Source organism: Camellia sinensis, chromosome 1 (assembly GCF_055761805.1).
Source record: "Camellia sinensis isolate YWXY chromosome 1, ASM5576180v1, whole genome shotgun sequence".
Taxonomy (NCBI): domain Eukaryota; kingdom Viridiplantae; phylum Streptophyta; class Magnoliopsida; order Ericales; family Theaceae; genus Camellia; species Camellia sinensis.
The window spans coordinates 240,436,428-240,458,280 of NC_138961.1; the positions used below are offsets into that span (position 1 = coordinate 240,436,428).

Below are 21,853 nucleotides of genomic sequence, written 5' to 3' on the forward strand. Positions count from 1 at the left end.
CAAGTTCCCTTTCTCTCTTACCCAGTTTCTCTTTCAGCTGGCTACATTCAGTGACAAGTTCTTGTAAAAGCTTTGAATTCTCACCATTTAATGTTTCAGCTTCCATCTTTAAATCACTGATCATCTTCTCTGCTTCATTCTCTTTAGTAGTTTCTGTCAACTTCCTTTTCAAGTCAACCACTTAAAGTTCTTCTTTAAAGTCATCTGTCACATTTTGAAACTCATTTTGCAATTTTCCATTTTTACTGCCCTTTTCCTTTGAAGAATAAGCTGAATCCGAGTCCAAGTCGGAGGAAGAAAAAGAAAAAGAATAATCTGTATTCCCATCTTTTTCATCTTCATCTTCTTTCTCCTTCTCCTCAAGTTTCTTCAGAAGACTGGAAAGCTCATCAGCTTTCTGTTTTTCAATCTCTCCTTTCTGGGTATGCAGAGAATCCAACTCAAGTTCTAAACCCCTCATTCAAGCTGATGTTTCACTCTTATGGGTCTCATGTATCTCGGTGTGACTCGCAAGTTCCCTTTCTCTCTCACCCAATTTTTCCCTCAGCTGGCTATATTCGGTGACAAGTTCTTGTAAAAGCTTTGAATTCTCACCATTCAACGTTTCAGCTTCCATCTTTAAATCACTGATCATCTTCTCTGCTTCCTTCTCTTCAGTAGTTTCTGTCAACTCCCTTTTCAAGTCAGCCACTTGAAGTTCTTGCTTAATGTCATCTGTCACCTCCTGAAACTCATTTTGCAATTCTCCATTTTTACTGCCCTTTTCCTCTGAAGAATAAGCTGAATCCGAGTCTAAGCCGGAGGAAGAAAAATAAGAAAAATAATCTGTATTCCCATCTTTTTCATCCTTAACTAATGTCTTCTCTACCGACTTCTCGCCGCAGCTGCCAAAAATGGATCGAAGAAACCGAGAAAATTTTGAGGGTTTTTTAATAATGAATTGTTATGGTTGTTGAGAAAAAATAAGTTGCTCATCCATTGTAATTCTTGGGAAAAAAGATAGAAGACAGAGATGTAATTCTTGGGAAAAAAGACAGAAGGAAGACAGAGATTGTTACACTACTTTAGAGGGAGTGGCTTTTATCGTGAAAGGTAGTTCATTTTTTTCCATATTCTTGACAAAGGTAGGTTCTTTTTTCCATATAAAATTGGGATATCAAATGGAAAGTATTGACATTTCTATTCCAAGATTTCTCAAATGGAAGGTAGGTTCTTGTTACACTCTCTCTCTCTGAGTGTGTGTATGTGTGTGTGTGTGGGAGATGAAATTCATGATCAACATTTCTTAAATTGCAAAGTTAAAATTTCGTATTTTTCCAAATTTATTATATATCATACATATGAATGTTTATATATTTTGTAACTTAAAACATCAAGATATCTTGTATGTTGCAATTACATTCTAAGGAATGCAAAACAATTATAGAAATTGTAATACACATGTTATATGCATCTTATAAATATTTCAAAATATATTTAGAAGAACGCATAAATTGTGTTATGAAGAATGCAGAACATTGTTAATAAGAAAAAGTTATCACTTATGACATGTTCAGAGGGATTAAGAAGTATCGCTGAAGTATCGTGATCACCATACGTTTCCTCCGCTGAAGTGTCTGTTCCTTTTAGATTATAAATGCACTGTCTTTTAATTCCAAAACTCATGATGAATTGGCACTTCGAAAATGTATCCTTTAATTCTTTTGCAAGATGGAAGAATTAACTACGATGAGTTCGTTGCCATGATGAGGAAAGGCAATCCGGAGATGGTCCCAAACAAACGTCGCAGATAAGATTTTTCAACGTTACATTGACATGTGTTTTTTCAGCTTGAGGACATGATTTGTTGGTCTAACTAGGGCGTGTTGCAACTGGGATTGAAAAATGTTCTCAGTTTGGCTACCTGGAATCACGGCAACAGTTCTTGCTTTCTGGATTGGTCTGTGATTTGTCTATACCTGCCTTTACACACAAAAATGAGTTAGATTGTCATCATTTTGCTACATAATTATACTACCAGAATGTGTGATTATTTACTCTTTACTTGTTTCCAAATTAAGCACAAGGGCATTTGTCATTTACAGATTGGATTTTATTCTCTCTCTCTCTGAGTTATGAGCTTCCTTAACTTCTATCTTTTTTTTTTCTTTTATTTATATATTTTTTGAGAAATGTCTACCTTGTTTTACAATGCAAAGGACCATGAACAATTTGCGTGACTCATGTACCATATTAGAAAAACAATTCAAGTCTAGCACATAATCCAATTTATGTGCACTTAGAATTTTTCAAAATTATTTAATGTCATGAGACCAGTCATTGGGAATGTTATTTAGTGTTTTAATCTAATTTTATTCCGAACTTAGAGCTTGAGAAAAATATTAGTTGTAACCGTGTCACAATCAACCAAATGAGTTGAATGAGATTGAACTTAAGATGTTTTTGTAATCAAATTATGCATAATGCATTCACATCCATATATTGGCTCAAATTAAAATTTTGGTAAAAACATTATTCAAAATTTATTTAAACTTTTTGTTTCATACTTATATCAAATTGAGTTTTATTCATTTTTTACTCAAATGAAAAAAGATTTAATTTAAATATTGAATCAAACATCCAATAGTTTGGTAAATAACACTGTTAAAATATGATGAGATATTTTTTTTTAAAAAAAAATCTAAATAAAAATTAAAGACTGTTTGATTTTGAGATTTTCAAAAATGATTTTTAATTTTTTTTTTGTTTTTAGTGAAATTTTTAAATATTTAAAAAAAATATTTCTGAACTTATATGGACTTAAAAAATAAAATATTTGTAAAGAAATATTAAAAAAATTGTATTTAGTGATTTTTTAAAATTATGTTCATATATATTTTTTTATAGTTTTTAGGTATATTTAAATTAAATAAGTAAAAAAAAATACTTAAAATAATTCAAAAAACCCACTAAATTACGTAATAGCGCAACAATCAATTTCCAAATAGAATAAAAGTTTACCATTAGAATTTTTATTGAAATATTTACTGAAATCAGTGCGTAAAAACTTCAATCATGAGTGGAGGATATAATTTAAATGTATTATAGAACTTTTTTAAAAAAAATCAAACTATTTTAACTTAATTTGTTAAAACTCATTTGAAATTGACTTGAATGATAAACAAATTAAACTTTTAATATATTTTTTAAGCTCTTTAAGTTTTAATTGTTTGAAAAATTTTAAATAAATTATATTTTATTTTAAATTTTTTTATTTTAAATTATGTCAATTCTTTATTTTCTAGTGTACCTTGTCTAGATGAACATTTTTCACACACACTGAGAGAGAGAGAGAGAGAGAGAGAGAGAGAGAGAGAGAGAGAGAGAGTTAAAGGTAAAATTATTATTTTTTAAATCAAAACTAAACTGATAAAGCTTCCACAATCAACTAAAAATCATAATAATATACGTAAATACAAAAAATAAAATAAAATAAAAATAAAAATTTAGAACACTTTGCTATTGATAGCTTTGAGAGCCTTTCCAATTTGCCAGACATTTCTGGTCAACATCTTCACGTTAGCAAAGAACCCTTCTTGCCTGTACGGCATCAACAACCGCCTCCTCCGATCTCTCTCCTGCGCCACCGTCACTCCTCCTCCGGCCACCGGCTGCTTCACTCTTCCGGAGACGCAGTAGGTTCCTGCCGGAACTCCGTCGAGCTCATCTCTGCCAAAAATGGGGTAAACAGGAATGATCTCATCGGCAGGGGTGGGGAACTCAAAATCTTCATCTTCATCTTCGTAGCTCTTCCTTTCTTCTTCTTCTTGGACCCCTGGCATCTGATCAGTCTCAGTTTCGTGCGTTTTACCTCTTAGCATCAACAACGGCCTCCTCCGATCTCTCTCCTGCGCCATCGTCACTCCTCCTCCGGCCACCGGCTGCTTCACTCTTCCGGAGACGCAGTAGGTTCCTGCCGGAACTCCGTCGAGCTCATCTCTGCCAAAAATGGGGTAAACAGGAATGATCTTATCGGCAGGGGTGGGGAACTCAAAATCATCATCTTCATCTTCATCTTCATCTTCGTAGCTCTTCCTTTCTTCTTCTTCTTGGACCCCTGGCATCTGATTAGTCTCAGTTTCGTGCGTTTTACCTCTTAGCTGCTCTTCCAAATTACTGCGCTGGTTCCGTAGAGAGTCCACCTGCCCTTCCAATTCTCTGACCCTGTTCTGTGCACCTTGAAACGCGTTCATAATTTCATATACACGGCTCTCAAAGTAGCCGTAGTCTTCCTCAATCGCGCTGAGATTCTCCATCAGCAACTTCACTTCATCTTCTTTCTGGGTACGCAGAGAATCCAGCTCAAGTTCTAAAGCCCTCATTCGAGCTGATGTTTCACTCTTATGGGTCTCATGCATCTCGGTGTGACTCGCAAGTTCCCTTTCTCTCTCACCCAATTTCTCCCTCAGCTGGCTACATTCGGTGACAAGTTCTTGTAAAAGCTTTGAATTCTCACCATTCAACGTTTCAGCTTCCATCTTTAAATCACTGATCATCTTCTCTGCTTCCTTCTCTTCAGTAGTTTCTGTCAACTCCCTTTTCAAGTCAGCCACTTGAAGTTCTTGCTTAATGTCATCTGTCACCTCCTGAAACTCATTTTGCAATTCTCCATTTTTACTGCCCTTTTCCTCTGAAGAATAAGCTGAATCCGAGTCTAAGCCGGAGGAAGAAAAATAAGAAAAATAATCTGTATTCCCATCTTTTTCATCCTCAACTAATGTCTTCTCCACCGACTTCCCGCCGCAGCTGCCAAAAATTGATCGAAGAAACCGGGAAAATTTTGAGGGTTTTTTAATAATAGATCGGGGTGGTGGTTGAGAAAAAACAACTTGCTGATCCATTGGGAAAAAAGACAGAAGACAGAGATGTAACTCTTGGGAAAAAAGACAGAAGGAAGACAGAGCTGTAGAGATTGGGGTAGAGATGTAGAGACGTAGGGAGTGGCTTTTATGGTGAAAGGTAGTTCATTTTTTCCCATATTCTTGCTTTGGTAGGTTCTTTTTGCCATACAAAATTTGGGTATCAAATTGAAAGTATTGACATTTCCATTCCACGTTTCCTTAACTCTCTCTCTGAGTGTGTGTGTACGTGTGTGTGTGTGGGAGATGAAATGTTTCATGATCAACATTTCTTAAATTGCAAAGTAAGCTGAGTAGCTAACATTTTTTGGAGGTAATGGGAGATGAAAATTTCCCTGTAGTCATCCTACTGTGTTATTGTGTTGAAAATAAATTAAAATAAAATTGTTGATTTGCATTGATAGTGGAGTCAGATAAGGCAGGATTTCCATTTCAACTTTCATTTCCTTCATTTCAACTTCATTTCCTAACTCTCTCTCTCTCTGTGAGAGTGTGTGTGTAATATTACACTCTGGCCCCTTGCATTTTTTATAATTTCACTAAAGTCCTTTCACTATCAATTGTGACAATTAATTTCTTTAATAGTATATAAAAATATGCTATCAATCAGTGCTTTGATGTCATATGTACTGTACTACTAGTCAAAAGACTTGTTTTGGGCATAAGTGTGACAAGGAGACAATGAATGTGTGTTTGACCTCCTAGGTTCTAGTCTTTCAATTAACTCATTTGAGACTCTCTCTCTCTCTCTCTCTCTCTCTCTCTCTCGTGTATTTATTAGTAATATGCACACATTAGCCAATTATTCGTGAAAGTCACTGCTCTGACATTGTTTTAGAATGTATTTTTGAATGTTGGCCGGTTGTAAATGTCGATTCAAAAATTGACTCTGAGAAGTGATCAGTAAGTTTGTAAATATTTTTTTCAAACAGTAAAATTCAATCGATGGGGTCATAATGGCCCTTTTGGTTCAGCTTCTTGCAAGTTAAAATCTAATAATCAAAAACAAAAGTTAAAATTGCGTCTTCCTCAGCATTCCGGTAATTAGTATTTTAAGCTATTTTTTTTTATAAGCTATAATTGGAAGCAACACTAAACACTCTGGCACGCAATTCCAAAATAAAAGAAGCTATCGGCAGAGCTTTATACACTGCATTGAACAAGGCCAATAAAGTGCGTATGTGCGTAACATGTTCTACCCTTCAAGTGTATGTATATGTATGTGTATATGTGAATGCTAACTGTATCGTAATGTGATCCTTCATAGTAATGTAGGATGATATCTCTGTACTTTTGTAGTTTTGATCAAATTTTTTAGTTTGGTCAGTTATTGTTCACTGTCGAGGGTTTTTTTCTTTGTTATTTTTCAGAAAGCTTTGGTTTGATTGACTTTTAGTGGTCCATTTGTATCAAAGGATAGATTTGATGTCTGGGTACAAGGTATTTTCTCTCATTATTCAGCAGTGTTTACTGTCATCTTTCAATATGGATTTTGTCACAGTTAGTTTTTCAATGATAACTTCTCATTATTGTGTATTTGGTTTATAATATACATGTCTTGGAATCAATTTTCGGATGTGTTGTCATGGTAAGTGCCATTTTACTAATCTTATGCTTACACGTGATTAATTTACTGAATCGTGTACAAGGGGTTGTTGCGCTTGTCTTTGGAAATGAGAATTCTGCCTCAAGTAAGGATAGGTAAATTGTTGATTTATGTTCATAATAACTATTGCTAGAGTGGTGGATTTTGTTTTGTTGATGACTCAAAATATTATGCAATGCACACCACATAATGCACTGGCGGGAATTCAATTAACAGTAAAGCCATGTAGTAAAAGATTTGTTTAATTTCATAAAATTTGATATGTCACCTGTTGGTGGTATTGGTCCATCCCAACCTCAACTAAAGACTCAGTGATGAAGCAGTGAATCTCTCACCTGTGGTTTAATTATTTTTCATCATCAACTTGATTCGTTTTGGAGTTTTACATATGGTTATTATGTGTTGATCAAGAGAAAAAGATTCCTGAGGTACACAGGTTTTCATTTTATGATTGGTGTCCCGACTAAGGTTGTTATGAGATATTCGTGGATGTATCTTGATCTGATTTGATGAATATGTTCAAGTTGATACCAAAATTTGGATGTGACTTCATTTATAATTCAATACTCTGAAAGGTCCATTTCTGCCCAACTTATTGTTGTAGTTGTTTTATTGTGTTTAGTGCTAAGATGGTGGCAATAGAACAAAATATAATAGGATGTCTGGATTATGCGTCTTAATTTTTCTTCTGCCTTTTCAGGTGCTGAAAACATTTCCTAGTGCAACGAAATACTTGAAAAGTAAGTTGTATTTGATACAATATTCAGTTTGCATTTGCATGCGGCATTAAGAAATAATACTGTATTAATTTTTTCATATAGCAATTGTGAGCTTTGGCAAGGTCACTCCTGAACAAAAAGAAGAAGTTGAAAAGTTTGGTTTGGCTATATATGCTTGGGATGAATTTTTGTTATTGGTAAGCTACTTCTGTTAATCCATTATTCATTTCATATCTGGTTGTTTTGTTAATAATTTTTTGGTTTTGAATAATGCCCATTATTGTACCACATGAAATTTGTTTCAAGAAACTAGCAGTTATATGATTTAAATGGAATTTGATTGGTGTATAATTTGTTGAATTCAAAGCAGGGATGCTGGATGGCGTACTGCACATTTTGTATTACAAAAATCATTGTATTGTGCCACTTTATTGCATTTTATGGATCCTTATTTATCTAATAATAAAGTGGTTTGAGGATAACTTAGATGATATGCTGGAGTTGACAGCTGGCACAAGAGGTCATTGGCATTGGTGTGTTTCCATATTGCAGGCAGGCAGTCGTATTGGTTCAGGGTTATGATATAAGGTCAAAAGTCAAAATATGTTTCACTTTAAGATCCAGTTATTTCCATCGTGTTACTTCTATTGCATTTGGTTATAGGATAGGTTGAGTACTATTGACTAAATCTGATGGTGCTCTGAAGTAAATTGTGGTTAAATCTGAGGCATTTTGCACTTGAAATGATGTGTGCTATATATACGTTGTCTCTAGTACTGAATGTTAATTTCAAATATTATGTGGTGCATCCCTAAAAAAAATCTGTTCTTGAATTGGAAATTTTTTATAAATCGCCAACTGATCTGATACCATTTTCCCAAGGGGGGCTAAGTATGGATGATACTTCCATTGACTATTTATTACTTCGATTTGAATTTCACCCTATCTGTTTTGCAGGGAGATGATAAACAGTATGATCTTCCAGTAAAAAAGAAAAGTGACATTTGTACAATAATGTATACTAGTGGCACAACTGGTGACCCAAGGGCGTTCTGACTTCCAATAATAGCATTGTTACTCTTATAGCTGGGGTGAGGTGCCTGCTAGGGAGCGTTCATGAATTGGTAAGCATGTGAATCAATTTACATTCATAAATCTACGTGGCAGGCTATTTATTTGATTTAATCTAAATTATTCTGCTTTATTTAGGATTTCTTGCACATCCATTTGAAAATTTTACTGTTGACTGAAAAGGATGTAAATCTTTCATATCTTCCTCTGGCACATATCTTTGATCGAGTGATTGAAGAGTGTTTTATCAATATTGGCGGCTCAATAGGATTTTGGCGCGGGGTAATATGACTACCAATTCTTTTCCTTCCACATTAGAGTTCAATGTAACAATTCGGTGTTTGTTACATCTTCAGGATGTCAAACTATTGACTGAAGATATTGGTGAGCTGAAACCTACTATTTTCTGTGCTGTTCCCCGAGTACTGGATAAAATTTATGCAGGTAAGTTTTTTTCTTTCTCAATGGATGCAAATGCGAGTCGGTACACGTTCTGAGCAAAATAGAACCTAAAAGGGACACTTTCATCGGTAGCAGATAATGAAACACAATGGCTTTAATCAACTGCAGTGGTTTTGATCCATCACACAGTAATCAACTAAAATATGAAACAGTAAAAGATTTAATGTTAGTGATTTATTTTTGTGTTCTGTTTTAATTCCAAAAACATTTATGCTCTAGAAAGCATGAAACAAATTCAGTGTATTTTAAGTTGTTAAATTTTGATAATTTTTTATTTTGGTCTGCCATGGGACTATTAAAATCTGAATAGAGAACACAAGAAACAGAATGGTTAATGAGGGCAGAGTTAAATTTAAATACAATGGTGCTCATTTCAGAAGCACATAGTGTTCTTTCATAATTTCATTCTGTTGCAAAACATAACTTCAAGTTTCATGCATTTTATTCTCGAACTCTGGTTCTTATTTTCAGGTTTGCAACAGAAGATCTCATCTGGGGGTCTCTTAAAAAATACTATGTTCAACTTCGCAGACTCATAGTAAGTTGTACTCCGCATCTCTAACCTCCTAGTAAAAGAAAAAAAAGAAAAGAAAAGAAAAGAATACACTACAGTAAAAAAAGAGATATGGTGGCGTTTTTTTAACGACGTTTTTTTAAACGTCACTATTATTAATATTTAACGGCGTTTATAAAACGTTGCATATTCTTTTAAACAAAATGACACCGTTTTATAATATGAGGCGTTTAGAAATGCCTCCAAATGTGGTGGCTACACGTGCCTACTTTTGGAAACCCTTATTTTATTTTGAATCTGAGCCATTTCACTCTCCCAACCCTTATACACACACATCTCTCTCTCTCAACCCTCTCTAAGCTCCATCAAAGATTCAGGTCAAAGAAGATTCAGATCGAAGCGATTTCGACGCTCCATCAAAGATTCAGATCGAAGCTCCATCGAAGCGATTTTGAAGCTCCATCAAAGATTCAGATCTAAGCTCCATCGAAGCGATTTTGAAGCTCCATCGCCAGCACCATCTGCACCGGCGAGGTAGCGAGCTCCACCGTCTCTCTCTCTCTAGATCTATGAAATCAATGTTTTAAGGCATTCTTACTTGATCCTCATTTGCAGAGATTAAGAGATTCAGTGATTTCTAGAAGCACTTCTATGGAGATACAATCTCATTGGCTACTAATCCCAGCTAAACATGTGGGTTTTGGGATTTGCTAGGATTGTTTAGTCCTCTGTATGACATCTTCATTTCTGAAATGAATCCTATCAAGATATGAGACCTCTGCCTTAAAATTTGAAAATGAGCTCTTTTCCACTTCCTACTTGATATTGTTATTTATTTATTTATTTTTGTTTAGATTTCTTTCATCAGATGGTATTAACAATGAATGAAATCTTACGGTACATTGCCCCATTTAGCATCCATGTTTATGATATTTCAGTATGTCCTTAATATGGACCGTACCAGTAGACACGACACCACTACGATGTCCATGATCTTCATCTAATGACTAATGTGCATTAATGTGTGTTCAAGGAGTAGAAACAATTCTTGAACATGTTCTTAGCCTTCTCTATGTAATTTGGAAGAAGATGCTGTATCATTCTATCAGGCTCTCTAACTTAAAAAAAAATTAAATAAAAAATAATGCTATCAGGATCTTTGGAAATTGTGCTTGTGGGTGCTTGTGAAATTTGGATCCATCTAATTTCGAATATTGACCAAAGGTGCTGTCTTGTATATCAAGTTTATATCCAAGCTTCTTCTTCATCAAGGTTCATAATTCTATATATTGGCCTGCCAAACATAAATTAAAGAGTAAATTACATTGACCTCTCCTAAGGTTTGAAAAAAATATAGTAAGCCTCACAAGTTTAGCATAATCACATTGGACTCTCTTAAGGTTTTAATTCACATAACACTGAGCCTCATTTTCATAAGAAATTTGTTAGTCATGTAGATGGAAAAATGATGATGTCATCTCTTTTACAATGAAATGTATATTTTTTCCTTATTTATCTTTGTGTCTTCACACCATTTTCATTTGTTCCTGTCCTTTTAACCTCTCTAAAAGGGAGGTCACTGTAATTTTTTCAAAGTTGTGGAGTTTGCTGGGAGATCAGTGTAATATACCCTAAATTAAATGACATGTTAGAATCTTGCTAAAGCTTGGATTCCCTCTGACATCTGTCCTCTTCCAGACAGTAGTTGATTTTGCTTGTGACTTGCTGGAAAGATTCAAAACTCTAGCAAGTTTTTTGTTTCACTAATTTCTTATGCTAAGTTTAGATGTTCCACTTCCAGCTGGTGATCACTTAAATTTACATAATCATGTTTGGTTTAAATATGTACAATAATAACCATTATAGAATATTGATTTCCATTCTTGGCCATCGCAGGTGGGCAGTCGTCATTAGCTAACTATTGCACTTATTATGTAGCTTATTCTGATGGATCATGCAATCATGCACAGACATGAACAGTGCTTGAGCACCTGACAGAATGTTGGGTGAGGTGAGAGGACATAGCTGAAGGTGAGATATGCTTATGGAACTTTTTTCAGATTCTCACATTTGAATTCTGCATTGGCATAACTTCTGTTCATTCTTGTAGGTGTATGGCCTCATCATTAGTACGGACTGGGTTTGTAAGGGGTTCCATGACCCAAGGAAATGGTTGTTATCAGCACAGGTGTATAAATAATTCGCTGGAGGTATAATTTGGACCTTTAACTTTGGTTTTTAATACAAGGATTCTGAGCTCATTTATGCTGAATAGAATGGCCGCAACGAAACATTGTACGAGTTCGATTTTGAATTTATTTCCTTTAAAGAATGCTACTGATACCATCTCTTTTAGGACCATTATGGAAAAATTGTCTTTACATTGAAAAACCAATTCCTTGGCAAAACAGCTATAGGAACTGACTTCCTTGTATTGCTATTCATTCTTAATGTTGAAGTTTGAAGACCTTAATTAACTGCTTTATCTTTGTTTTTTGGCATTCTGGAATTATGCAAAGATGTTTGAGCATGGGGTAATTCAGGCATGCTAAAAATCTGTCAGGACATCAATTAAGGTGTTACCTTCTAATAATAGTATAAAATATGCGCTTATATATGAATTTATGGGTTTTGGGATTTGTGAAGTAAACATTTAATTCCGTACTCGTCATTGAAATTCTTTGTATTTTCTTTGTGATATTATGTGCAAAATTCCTCTTGTTAAGCGTAAATAAGTAGTATAGATTATGCCGAACATGACACTCATAGACTCATAGTGTTTTATTACCTGTCATGATTAGTTTAGGTAGTATGTGGTAGAGTTTCTAACATAGTGCACAATGTGATCTATCATTTACGTTTTTGGATGGAATGATAGCTTCACATGATATGAGAGCATATTTGCAGTGTAGTTAATGTTCTTAAAGAATTGTGGAATCATATTTTATTGTCTTTTCTTTTTGGTATATTTCAACATACCCACATCTCTCTCTGCTGGGAAATCTACAAAGCTCTCAGCATAATTGCCAGATAAACATGCTTGCTCAGAAATCAGTACACACCTGGGTTCAGGTTAGCAAGTGTTCTACTACTCTAGTTAGTTAGTGTGAGTGTATTTTTGGATCAATTAATGCTTTATGTTGTCCATAATTCTAATTTGTGCTTAACTACTTAATCAAGCATATATAACTTTAGAGGGTGTCATTTTCAGCTCTTGCATAAGAAGGGGTTAGTCTGTGAGTATTTGAGATTTATTTGATTTCTGTAGGTCACCATTAAATGTATTAGTATTTTAGCTAATCATGAAAGAAAATCATTGACTCTCATGATTTTCCTGTATGGTGGGATATGTACTTGATAATTGTTGTGATAGAGTTCACACTTCGAGTCTTTTGTCTCACCTGGATCCTTTGAATTCCAACCATTCTTTGGGGTGTGATTGGATCTTAGAAGCTACTTCATTCACTTTTCCCTCCACAAATCCAAGATCCAAACACAACCTAAGTCAACAATACAGCGTATGGGTGTACACATAACTTTAGTAGCTTATCCTTATGCAATTGCATTCCATGTCGTTGAATAAGTTGTAAGTTCAACTAAAACCATTAAACTATCCATGTCATAGACATAGTACTTTCTTGTTTCTCGCATTATCTGATATCAATAATGGATGTGAACTCCCTAATTCAATAATTCAATTCAGTCAATCACCCCAAATATATATATATATATATATTTCCTCAAGAAAGGATAGGCTTGATATCAACAATGATTGCACTTAAATAATATAATTATTTATTTGCTCAAAATCTTGTGTTTATGTAACCTATGCATAATACATGTAATTGAGCTCTACTTCTATCCTTTTGTATTTGACTTGGATAGTTGAAGATCTCTCAAAATTCTCTGAAGCAGACTGTTTGTTGGTGATTTTTCTCATGGAGATATATTTGTATCTAGAATCTGGATACAGCCAAGACCACAATTTAAGTTGAATTTACTCTTTGATGTGGTCAAACTGAATTTCTATTGATAATTAGCATATTCATGCAGCACAAAAAATTTATGGTGGTAAGAGTAAAGAATCTTGATCGAAGATTGTAGTATTAGGTAAATTTGAAATTGGCAACAATTGCATTAACAGCTAAGAAGCATGGACACGGACACAATTTAAATATCTATTTTAGAAAAGTTGAATTCTGTCTCTGTATGTGTCTGAAAGATGTGCTTTATATATGAATTCTAGGATGGATATCTTCTTTAAGAGATTTGGGTGTTTTCTTTTTTCAGTTCTTTCAGCAGTTTCTTTCAGTGCACTCTCTTGTTATTATTTTCATACTGTCCTAATACAATGGTATCAGATCAATCAAAAGGCAAACCAATTGCCTTGGGTAGTTCAGGACTTGTAGTTCTATTTAAAACTTAGCTACTGCATCTGAGGATGTTCAAATGACAGATGGAACTCAAGCTTCTAATGTGAATGTGCAAGAAGCAGATCCAAAAGAAGTGACCTATGCTGAGAGGCTAACAAAAATAAAAGGAATTTTGTCTGGAGAGACTTCAATACAGTTGACTCTACAATTTTTATACAGTCATAGCAAGTGAGACAACAGATATAATTTCCAGCTCTTTATTTATTCTGCTTTGCTCAAATTCAATTTTCAGGAGTTCCATTTGTGTACTGTGAAAAGCTTTTTTCATTAATTTTATAATTTGCATATAGGTCGGATCTTCTTATTCTCAAGACAATAAAGCAGTCTGTGGAGCCGAGAAATAGTGTCTGCCATAGTGCAACAATATATGCTAATGCAATTATGCATGCTGGGACAACTGTGGATACATTTCTCTGTGAGAATCTGGTAAATCAACATTTCACTTTCATTCTCTAAATAAACCTTTATTGTTACACAACTTTACAGACAACAAAGCAGTCTGTGGAGCTGAGAAATGGCTCTTGGAACTGCTGATGAAGATATCTATGACGACGTAAAAACTGTGCTTTATACTGACAGTGCTGATTGTGGTTTCCTGTTTGAACCTTGTACTTACATTCTGTAAATTATCTTAAATTAGCATGATAGTTATTTATTTAATATTTTTCTCAATTAACCACAAGATGAGTATTATCTCATCAACTTTGCTATTGTTTCAGCTCAAAAGCAGTTAATTTTGTTAGGAATCAGCTTCGGCAACACAGATGTTCAGGTAAAAAATTTGCCTCAATTCTGGTATACCAGTGTTATGGTTTACAAAGTTTTAACTTCTTTTGTTCTGATTTTTGTTAGCTTGTGAGGCACTTGGAAGAGTAGCTCTGGTAATGGATGCGTAGATGTTTATTTTTCTTGCACAATGCTTGATCATACCTGCAAATTTTTGTATATTACAGGACCGACGTTTACAAGATAATGTCAGCATCATCATTGTTGATTTGGGGTATGCACTTGTATGCATTAAGTTAATTTGATCTAATGTTTTCCATTCTAATCTAATGTGTCAATCTATTGTACTGATATTAACCTTTCTAATTTGGTCCTGGCTGTGACTTTTTGCAGGAGGACAAATTGGCAAAGTTTGCCTTGTTTAGAAAGAAAATTTTGTTTATGAACTGGGCCAAGCTTTTGCTACTATCGGTATTGTGTCATTAGGAGTATGGATGTCTGCTCTGCTTTCTGCATGAGTTTCAAGCCTGACTTTGTAAATAAATCCTCACGGATTTCTAATATATTTTGTGTCTAAATATATTCTGTAATTGTACATATATCACATCTTATTGCATTGTTTTTTATTTTTGATTTTGTTTTCAAACTTAGTTTATTTACTATTTTAATAAACATCAATTATTAGTTGTTAATAATTTTTATGACGGGTATTTTTTTCAACCATATAAAATTAGCACAACTTTAAAAATAAAAATAATAAAAATAAAGGCTATGGCGGCGTTTTTTGAACGTCACTATATCTCTACACCAACGGTTAGATTTTTAAAATGTATAAATGTCTTTGACGGCGTTTCCAAAACGTTGTTAAATGTCATAGTGACGTCACAGTACAGTTAGGGTAGGACATTTGGCGGCGTTTTTAAAAACAGCTCCTATACTAATATAACGACGTTTTTCAAACGCCATAAAGCTATAGCGACGGCCGCGTAGTCGGCGTTTGGTACTAGACGTCACAAAAAGAATTAGCAACGTTTTCAGTACCTATAGCGGCGTTTTTAAAACGCCGCTAAAAGTCGATTTTCCAGCCGTGATAACAGGGATATCTTGTGGAATCACTTATGCACACATCAATTTCTTTTCATTTGAAGATTCTATTTTATTTATTAACCCTTTCAACTGAAGACCTTTTATCACTTCTTGAAGGACATCATCGCAACCATATATTGATTGGTCAAAAATTTGTGACTAGATATTCAATTCTTCCAAAATTTTGGTCATTTTTTTCCTTTGGAACAATTTCATGTTCTTAATTCTTTTTCTCATTGTATTTATATAACCTTGAAATTACCCTTTTAAGATCAGAACTCTGTACTTTATACTTCCTATTTCAAGTGTCATCTCATTCATCATGCATTTTTTTATAAGATAGATTTTGTATTAAAAGGCACAAATCAAAAGGAGGCGCAACCCTTTATGCATCATGTGTGCGACACATAAACTGTGGCTACCCATGGGTGTGTTTGATTGGACGGATTGGAAAATGGAGGATTAGAATTCATCGGACTTGAGTCCTGGGACTCTGAATCCCCCGGACTATTTGGTCGGATTGGATATGTATCCTGTGTTTGTTTTTTCATGGGATTAGATGTCTGGATAGGACTATTTTCAGTGAATCCAACGTTTGGTTGGACGGACTGGATAGGATAAATGAACAAAAGACTATTTTACCCTTTTTCAATTGTTTACTAAGTAATAGCAATATTAAACATATCTTTAATATTTTAATTATTTTTAGTAAACATTAAACATACTAATGGTTAAATTTTGTTTAAAGATATTTAAACATACTAATATTGATAAAAAAATTGACTGGTACAGATTATTTTTATTTAAACAAATAAAAATTTATTGTTGAAATTAAACATACTAATGGTTAAATGTTTAAATTTTTATTTAAACAATTAACATTGAAATTATTTTGATGTACAGATTATGTTTAAACAATTAACAATAACAATTAAATAAACGTTGATGTACAGATTATGTTTAAACAATTAACAAATGTTGATGTAATTAACAATTAACAAATGTAGATGTAATCAAATGTTGACGTATTAAAACATAATTTAATAGATGTTAAATAAATATATATGTTGATGTACAGATGTTGAAATAATTTAATAAACATGTTGATGTACACATGTTTAAATGTTTAAATAAAACATAATTTAAATAAATGAAATTATTTATTGTTGAAATTAAACATTTAATTGTTTAAATAAAACATCTATTAAAACATCTATTAAATTTAAATAATGAAATTAAATAAAACATAAACAAAATTTTAAAATAAAACATCAATAAAATATCTATAAAAAATTATTTTAAAAAATTAAATAAATAAAACATTAATAAAAAGTTAAATAAAATTATTTTATTTTTAAATTGAGACATTTAAATTTTATTAAATTTTATTAAATATAATACATTATTAAATAATAGAAGGTCAAAATTGTCATTTTCGTATCTAATCCAAACAGTGATTAGTCCCCCCAAAACAATTCCACCCCCCAGGACAGGATAGTCCCCCATATGGGGGACATGGAGTCCGGCCGGACATGGAGTCTGCCGGACTAAGAAAAAATCAAACAACGGATAAGGAGGGAGGCCGGACATAGAGTCCAAATAGTGGATAGTCCCCCCCCTATCCCCCCAATCAAACACACCCATGTATCTACAGGGACTTGGATTTTTCTACAGTGTTTGCTTTAATTGTAAGGTAGCTAATTTGTTGTCATTTTGTGCTGTCTCATTTTTATCTGCATTTAAACAAATGCTGCAGCAAGCTACATAACATGAAGAAGGGGAGTAAACATGTAGATGCAGCTCCACTTTGTGACAAAATTGTTTTCAATAAGGTGGTGGACATATTCTTGTAGCAGCTTTTCATTCTTCTTTTCCTCTTTTACTTTCTCATGGGACCATATATACAAAACTTAATCTTTAATATGGCTTTCATTTCTTTTAACTCCATTCTCAGGTAAAGCATGGGCTAGGCGGAAACGTACAGCTTATTTTATCTGGAGCAGCACCTCTTGCTACCCATGTAGAAGCTTTTCTACGAGTGGTGGCATGTTGTCATGTTCTGCAAGGATATGGTATGTTGTCCTTTTAAATCTTTACATATCAATTTAACTTATTTTATCTGCCTTTTTAGCATGTACATTTGAATTTCACTCATTCCTCCCGTTGGAAGTGGTTTTTGTTACTTATCGACCTATTTGAGACAGCTTGCTGATATATGTTTCTTTGTTGCTTAAACTCCACTTGGGAATGAGTTCTATTACACTTCGCTTTGAAGGCATCTGAGAAAGTTTGATGAAATTTCTTTAAATCCATTACCTCAGTGCCATATTCCCCCTGTTTCTGCCCATGAATAGAGATTTTTACTGATTCAGCACTGGTATCTTCCATTGTATATCCATTATCATACAGTAAACTTAATTTTTTTTTTTTAATTTGTTTTCTTTCTGTGATGTAGGTCTCACAGAAAGCTGTGTGGGAACATTTGTCTCACTACCAAATGAGCTGGGTATGCTTGGTACTGTTGGTCCTCCAGTGCCTAATGTGGATGTGTGCCTAGAATCTATTCCTGAAATGGGATATGATGCCCTCTCAAGCACACCACGCGGAGAAATATGTATAAGGGGCGATACCTTGTTCTCAGGGTACCACAAACGTGAAGACCTCAGCAAAGAGGTCCTGATTGATGGATGGCTCCACACAGGTTTGTCTACGACAGTGTCTTTCATAATTAATTTGATACAGTGCTCATAATTTTCTTTCTTAGTCAACCCTGCCCCTAACAATGTTTGTGTCAGGGGATGTTGGTGAGTGGCAGCCCAATGGGAGCATGAAAATTATTGACCGAAAGAAGAACATTTTTAAGCTGTCACAAGGAGAATATGTTGCAGTTGAAAACTTGGAGAATGTTTATGGTTCTGTTACTGGTATTGACTCGGTATGCCTCTGAACTATTGTAAATATATAAATGGAATATAAGTTTCAGTTTTGTCTCTGTGAGCATTCCAATTGTTGTCAACAAATATGGAATGTATTCGTTGTAGATATTACCGACAATGTCCTTCTAGTGATGAGAGCATGGATTTGTTTCTGATATTGTTTTAAAAGTTATGCTAGGGACCCCAAGTAAATTACCAAATCAATTGCCAAACCTTTCACATAGGTGTGGGACCCACACAAATCACATGTGTGTGGGTCCCACACCCATGTGAGAGGTTTGGTAATTTATTTGATAATTTACTTGGATCCATAGCATTTTCCTTGTTTCAATACTTCTTGACTGTTATGACATTATAATGTGGTCTTCTTTTGTTTCTGATATTGTTTGTGTGAACCTCTTGACCGTTAAAAGTTATTCTTTTTATGTATTACCTTACATATGCTCTCTCTCTCTCCCTCACACACACACACACACATTTCCAGTGCGTTCTATTTTAAATTTCAATCCCTTTTCTGCTAAACTAATTTGTGCATGTTGTGTGCTTTTAAGCGCAGGAAGAAACTTGACACAGGTCTCTATGATTGATTATATCTCACAAAATTAGTGTTTGCATTTACATGCTTTTTCCCCATCAGATTTGTTTTTTGTTTTCTTACACTTAAGGTACAAGATATTTGCCATAGGTTGATTTTGATGTGTGCATCCTGAGGTCCAACTTATTCTTTCTTGTTAAAACTTGAGGATATCTATATACTTGGTTCATTCATGCTTTTGTGCATGCTTATGGATCTGCTAAGAATGTTCTCATTTCTCACATTTGTGCACTTTTTCCTGTTGGAAGCAATCCTTGGAGTGACTTATGCTGTGTTTGGTTGGGAGATTTGGAGAGGGATTTGGAAAGGGAAAGGGAAAAAGTGTGTGAAACTAGGTGAAATATAGGCATATTTTATTTACATTTCACCTATATTTTCTATTTCCCTTTCCAAATTCCTCCCCAAATCCCCCAACCAAACACAGCATTAATGAATGGTCAAATCTATGCCTGTACTTTGGGGTTAGGAGATTGAGCATTTTGTTTATTCCAGAATCTTCTTGTGTTTGATTATGTCTGAATTTCAATCTCAGATATGGGTATATGGGAACAGCTTTGAGTCTTTCCTTGTTGCTGTTGTAAACCCAAATAAGCAAGTACTTGAACGTTGGGCTGAAGAAAATGGTGTACCTGGGGATTTCAATTCCCTCTGTGAAAATCCCAAGGCAAAACAAAACGTACTTGTAGAGCTCACACGGATTGGAAAGGAAAAGAAGGTTTGTGTCTTTTACACTTCCAACCACCTCTCATTTCTACTTCCATTTGATAATTGAATAATAATCTGAGTTAGCAGAGGGGAAGAAAACGTTATTTACTTCCGGAAGATTTCTGAAACTTTTGTGATGTGCCTGGCAGTTGAAAGGGTTTGAATTTATAAAAGCTGTTCATCTTGACCCCGAGCCATTCGACGTGGAGCGTGACCTTCTGACCCCAACATTCAAGAAGAAGAGGCCTCAGTTGCTCAAATACTACCAGGTAGCTCTTCTTGATTCTCTCAAGGAATCTCATGGCATGCCATTGTACTATGTTCGTTGACTAGATGCTTTGACCCAAAAATGTTTTGAAATATGTGAAATGTGTATTAGAATTCTAATTTTTTTTTCCGGTGAGACTTGAGAGGAATCGGGAGGAAATCATTTCATTGTAGAAAAATATGTATTAGAATAATCTGTGGAGAAGAAAAGCCAAAAATTGACCCCCCTCGAGTTAAAATCCTGGTTCCGCCCTTGGCCATGAGTGTTTGAACATTGGAGATTTCTAGTTCACTCCATGTTGCCATCTGCCAAGCAACTAGTGCATGCAAGAACTTTTAGTCAACTTAAATTTCCAATTAACTTTTTTGGAATTTGTTAATTTGTCATTTCTGTTTATGACTACTTTATAGTACTCTTTTTTTTTTGGGTGGCACAGTACTAAGGGGAAATCTTTGTGTTGCATTGCAGAACATTGTTGACAACATGTACAAGGGTGCAAAGTAAGCAAACTGCCTGAAGATGGTGTTTTCTAAATTTTAACAGCCCTAAAAAAGGTTCTTCATTCTTCGATGCTATTGCCAGTTTTGGCTTTTTGGCATCCCACTCTTTCTTGAAACTGTATGTATTGTTGGTTACTTGTATATAACCTTGATGATTAGTGCTATACAAATCAACAAAACTTACAAACCGATGTGGCACCAATCATGTTAATTTATTGGATTCAATTTCACTTTTCATAGTTCTATTAATGAATGCCAAAGCCAAATCTTGTTCAGTTCTATTGAAGCTGTGTTTTCTCTAATTATTCATCTTTCTAGTCTTCAACACAAGAAAAGGAAATTTCCATCCTTTGTGTTGAAAGATAAATTTGGTATTGAAAGGAGAAAGGTTTATTGGCTTTAAACAGGGATGGACAGATTGTTCAAATTGTATCAATTTAAAAACAGAGAGGTTTACAATGAAAAATTAGAACACTAAGGTTTAATTAAATCCTGAATTGTTTTTGTAATTTTCTGAAGATATTGTTATCATTATTATTACTTTGCAGGTACATACTTGAGGTTGTATTGGTTAGTCACCAGATATCCAATTGGGAGAACTGGAATATTAAGATTTGGTCCCTATTTGTGCCGACTCAACAACCATTTTTTGGTCTAATTTTTTTAATGATATATTTTTCCTAAAATTGTTTAGAAAACATTATATTTTATATAAAAATGGCCAAAGAACACAGGCATAGAAAGATTGAAGCACTTAATTATAATGTGAACTTGAAACAAAGATACCAAGAAAAAGAATTCAATACATAAACCAAGATTCATCAGTCAAATGATAAAACAATGAGAAATCTTTTGTCATTGCACAAACTATATTCGTATTGCAAATGTGAAATTTTGGAAATACAATTACGAGAGAGAGAGAGAGAGAGCACTAAGAATTTTTTTCGAAATGTTGCGTTATGTTTAAAAAAAATACACTAAAAGTTTTTTAGTATGTCATATTAAAGTGTTACGTTTAGAAAAAGTACACTAAGAAATTTTTGTGTGTTACATACATTGATTGGAATGTTACGTTTGAGAAAAGTACATTATGTAATTTTTTTAGAATGTTGCGTTGTTACGTTTGGGAAAAGTACTAGAAGAATTTTTTAGTATGTTATATTGAAGTGTTACGTTTGAAAAAAATACTAAAGAAATTTTTTAATTTTTTTAAAGTGTTACGTTTAGTAAATTTTAACATTATGAGAAAATTCACATTTTGACCACTTATGAAATTCATATTATGGAGGTAGACAACTACAGCTCACATGGTCACACCCATGGGTCATGTCTTT

General features: G+C 34.0%; 2 protein-coding genes across 3 annotated transcripts; both read left to right on the forward strand.

Moving 5' to 3' along the window:
• Window positions 1-6,878: 6,878 nt before the first annotated feature.
• LOC114283670 (long chain acyl-CoA synthetase 4) lies at window positions 6,879-20,798 on the forward strand (the record flags this gene model as incomplete). The annotated part of the gene is given in 15 exon segments (XM_082921523.1): window positions 6,879-6,932; window positions 7,205-7,244; window positions 7,326-7,420; window positions 8,181-8,265; window positions 8,268-8,347; window positions 8,478-8,576; window positions 8,651-8,738; window positions 9,228-9,294; window positions 17,272-17,347; window positions 17,470-17,587; window positions 17,971-18,216; window positions 18,311-18,450; window positions 19,579-19,761; window positions 19,901-20,020; window positions 20,488-20,798. Coding segments are annotated over 15 exon segments (1,527 nt in total), but the record flags the coding sequence as incomplete, so codon positions are not given.
• Window positions 9,811-15,060, forward strand: LOC114304444 (26S proteasome non-ATPase regulatory subunit 1 homolog A-like). Of its 2 annotated transcripts, XM_082924650.1 has the most exons (6): window positions 9,811-11,301; window positions 11,381-12,342; window positions 13,632-13,871; window positions 13,994-14,129; window positions 14,423-14,703; window positions 14,823-15,060. In XM_082924650.1, the coding sequence occupies exons 3-5, from the start codon at window positions 13,720-13,722 to the stop codon at window positions 14,435-14,437; spliced, it is 303 nt and encodes a 100-aa protein (XP_082780776.1). In that variant the 5' UTR covers window positions 9,811-11,301; window positions 11,381-12,342; window positions 13,632-13,719; the 3' UTR covers window positions 14,438-14,703; window positions 14,823-15,060. The 2 variants fall into 2 exon arrangements, with proteins under 2 accessions (XP_082780776.1, XP_082780768.1); XM_082924642.1 differs by having other exon boundaries at window positions 11,381-13,871.
• Window positions 20,799-21,853: the final 1,055 nt, after the last annotated feature.

Bases quoted from the DNA above. Each gene is read 5' to 3' on its own strand.
- LOC114304444 (XM_082924642.1), top strand. From the start codon at position 13,720: ATGACAGATGGAACTCAAGCTTCTAATGTGAATGTGCAAGAAGCAGAT. The intron at 13,872-13,993 runs GTGAGACAACAG...ATTTGCATATAG, and splicing joins TTTTTATACAGTCATAGCAA to GTCGGATCTTCTTATTCTCA.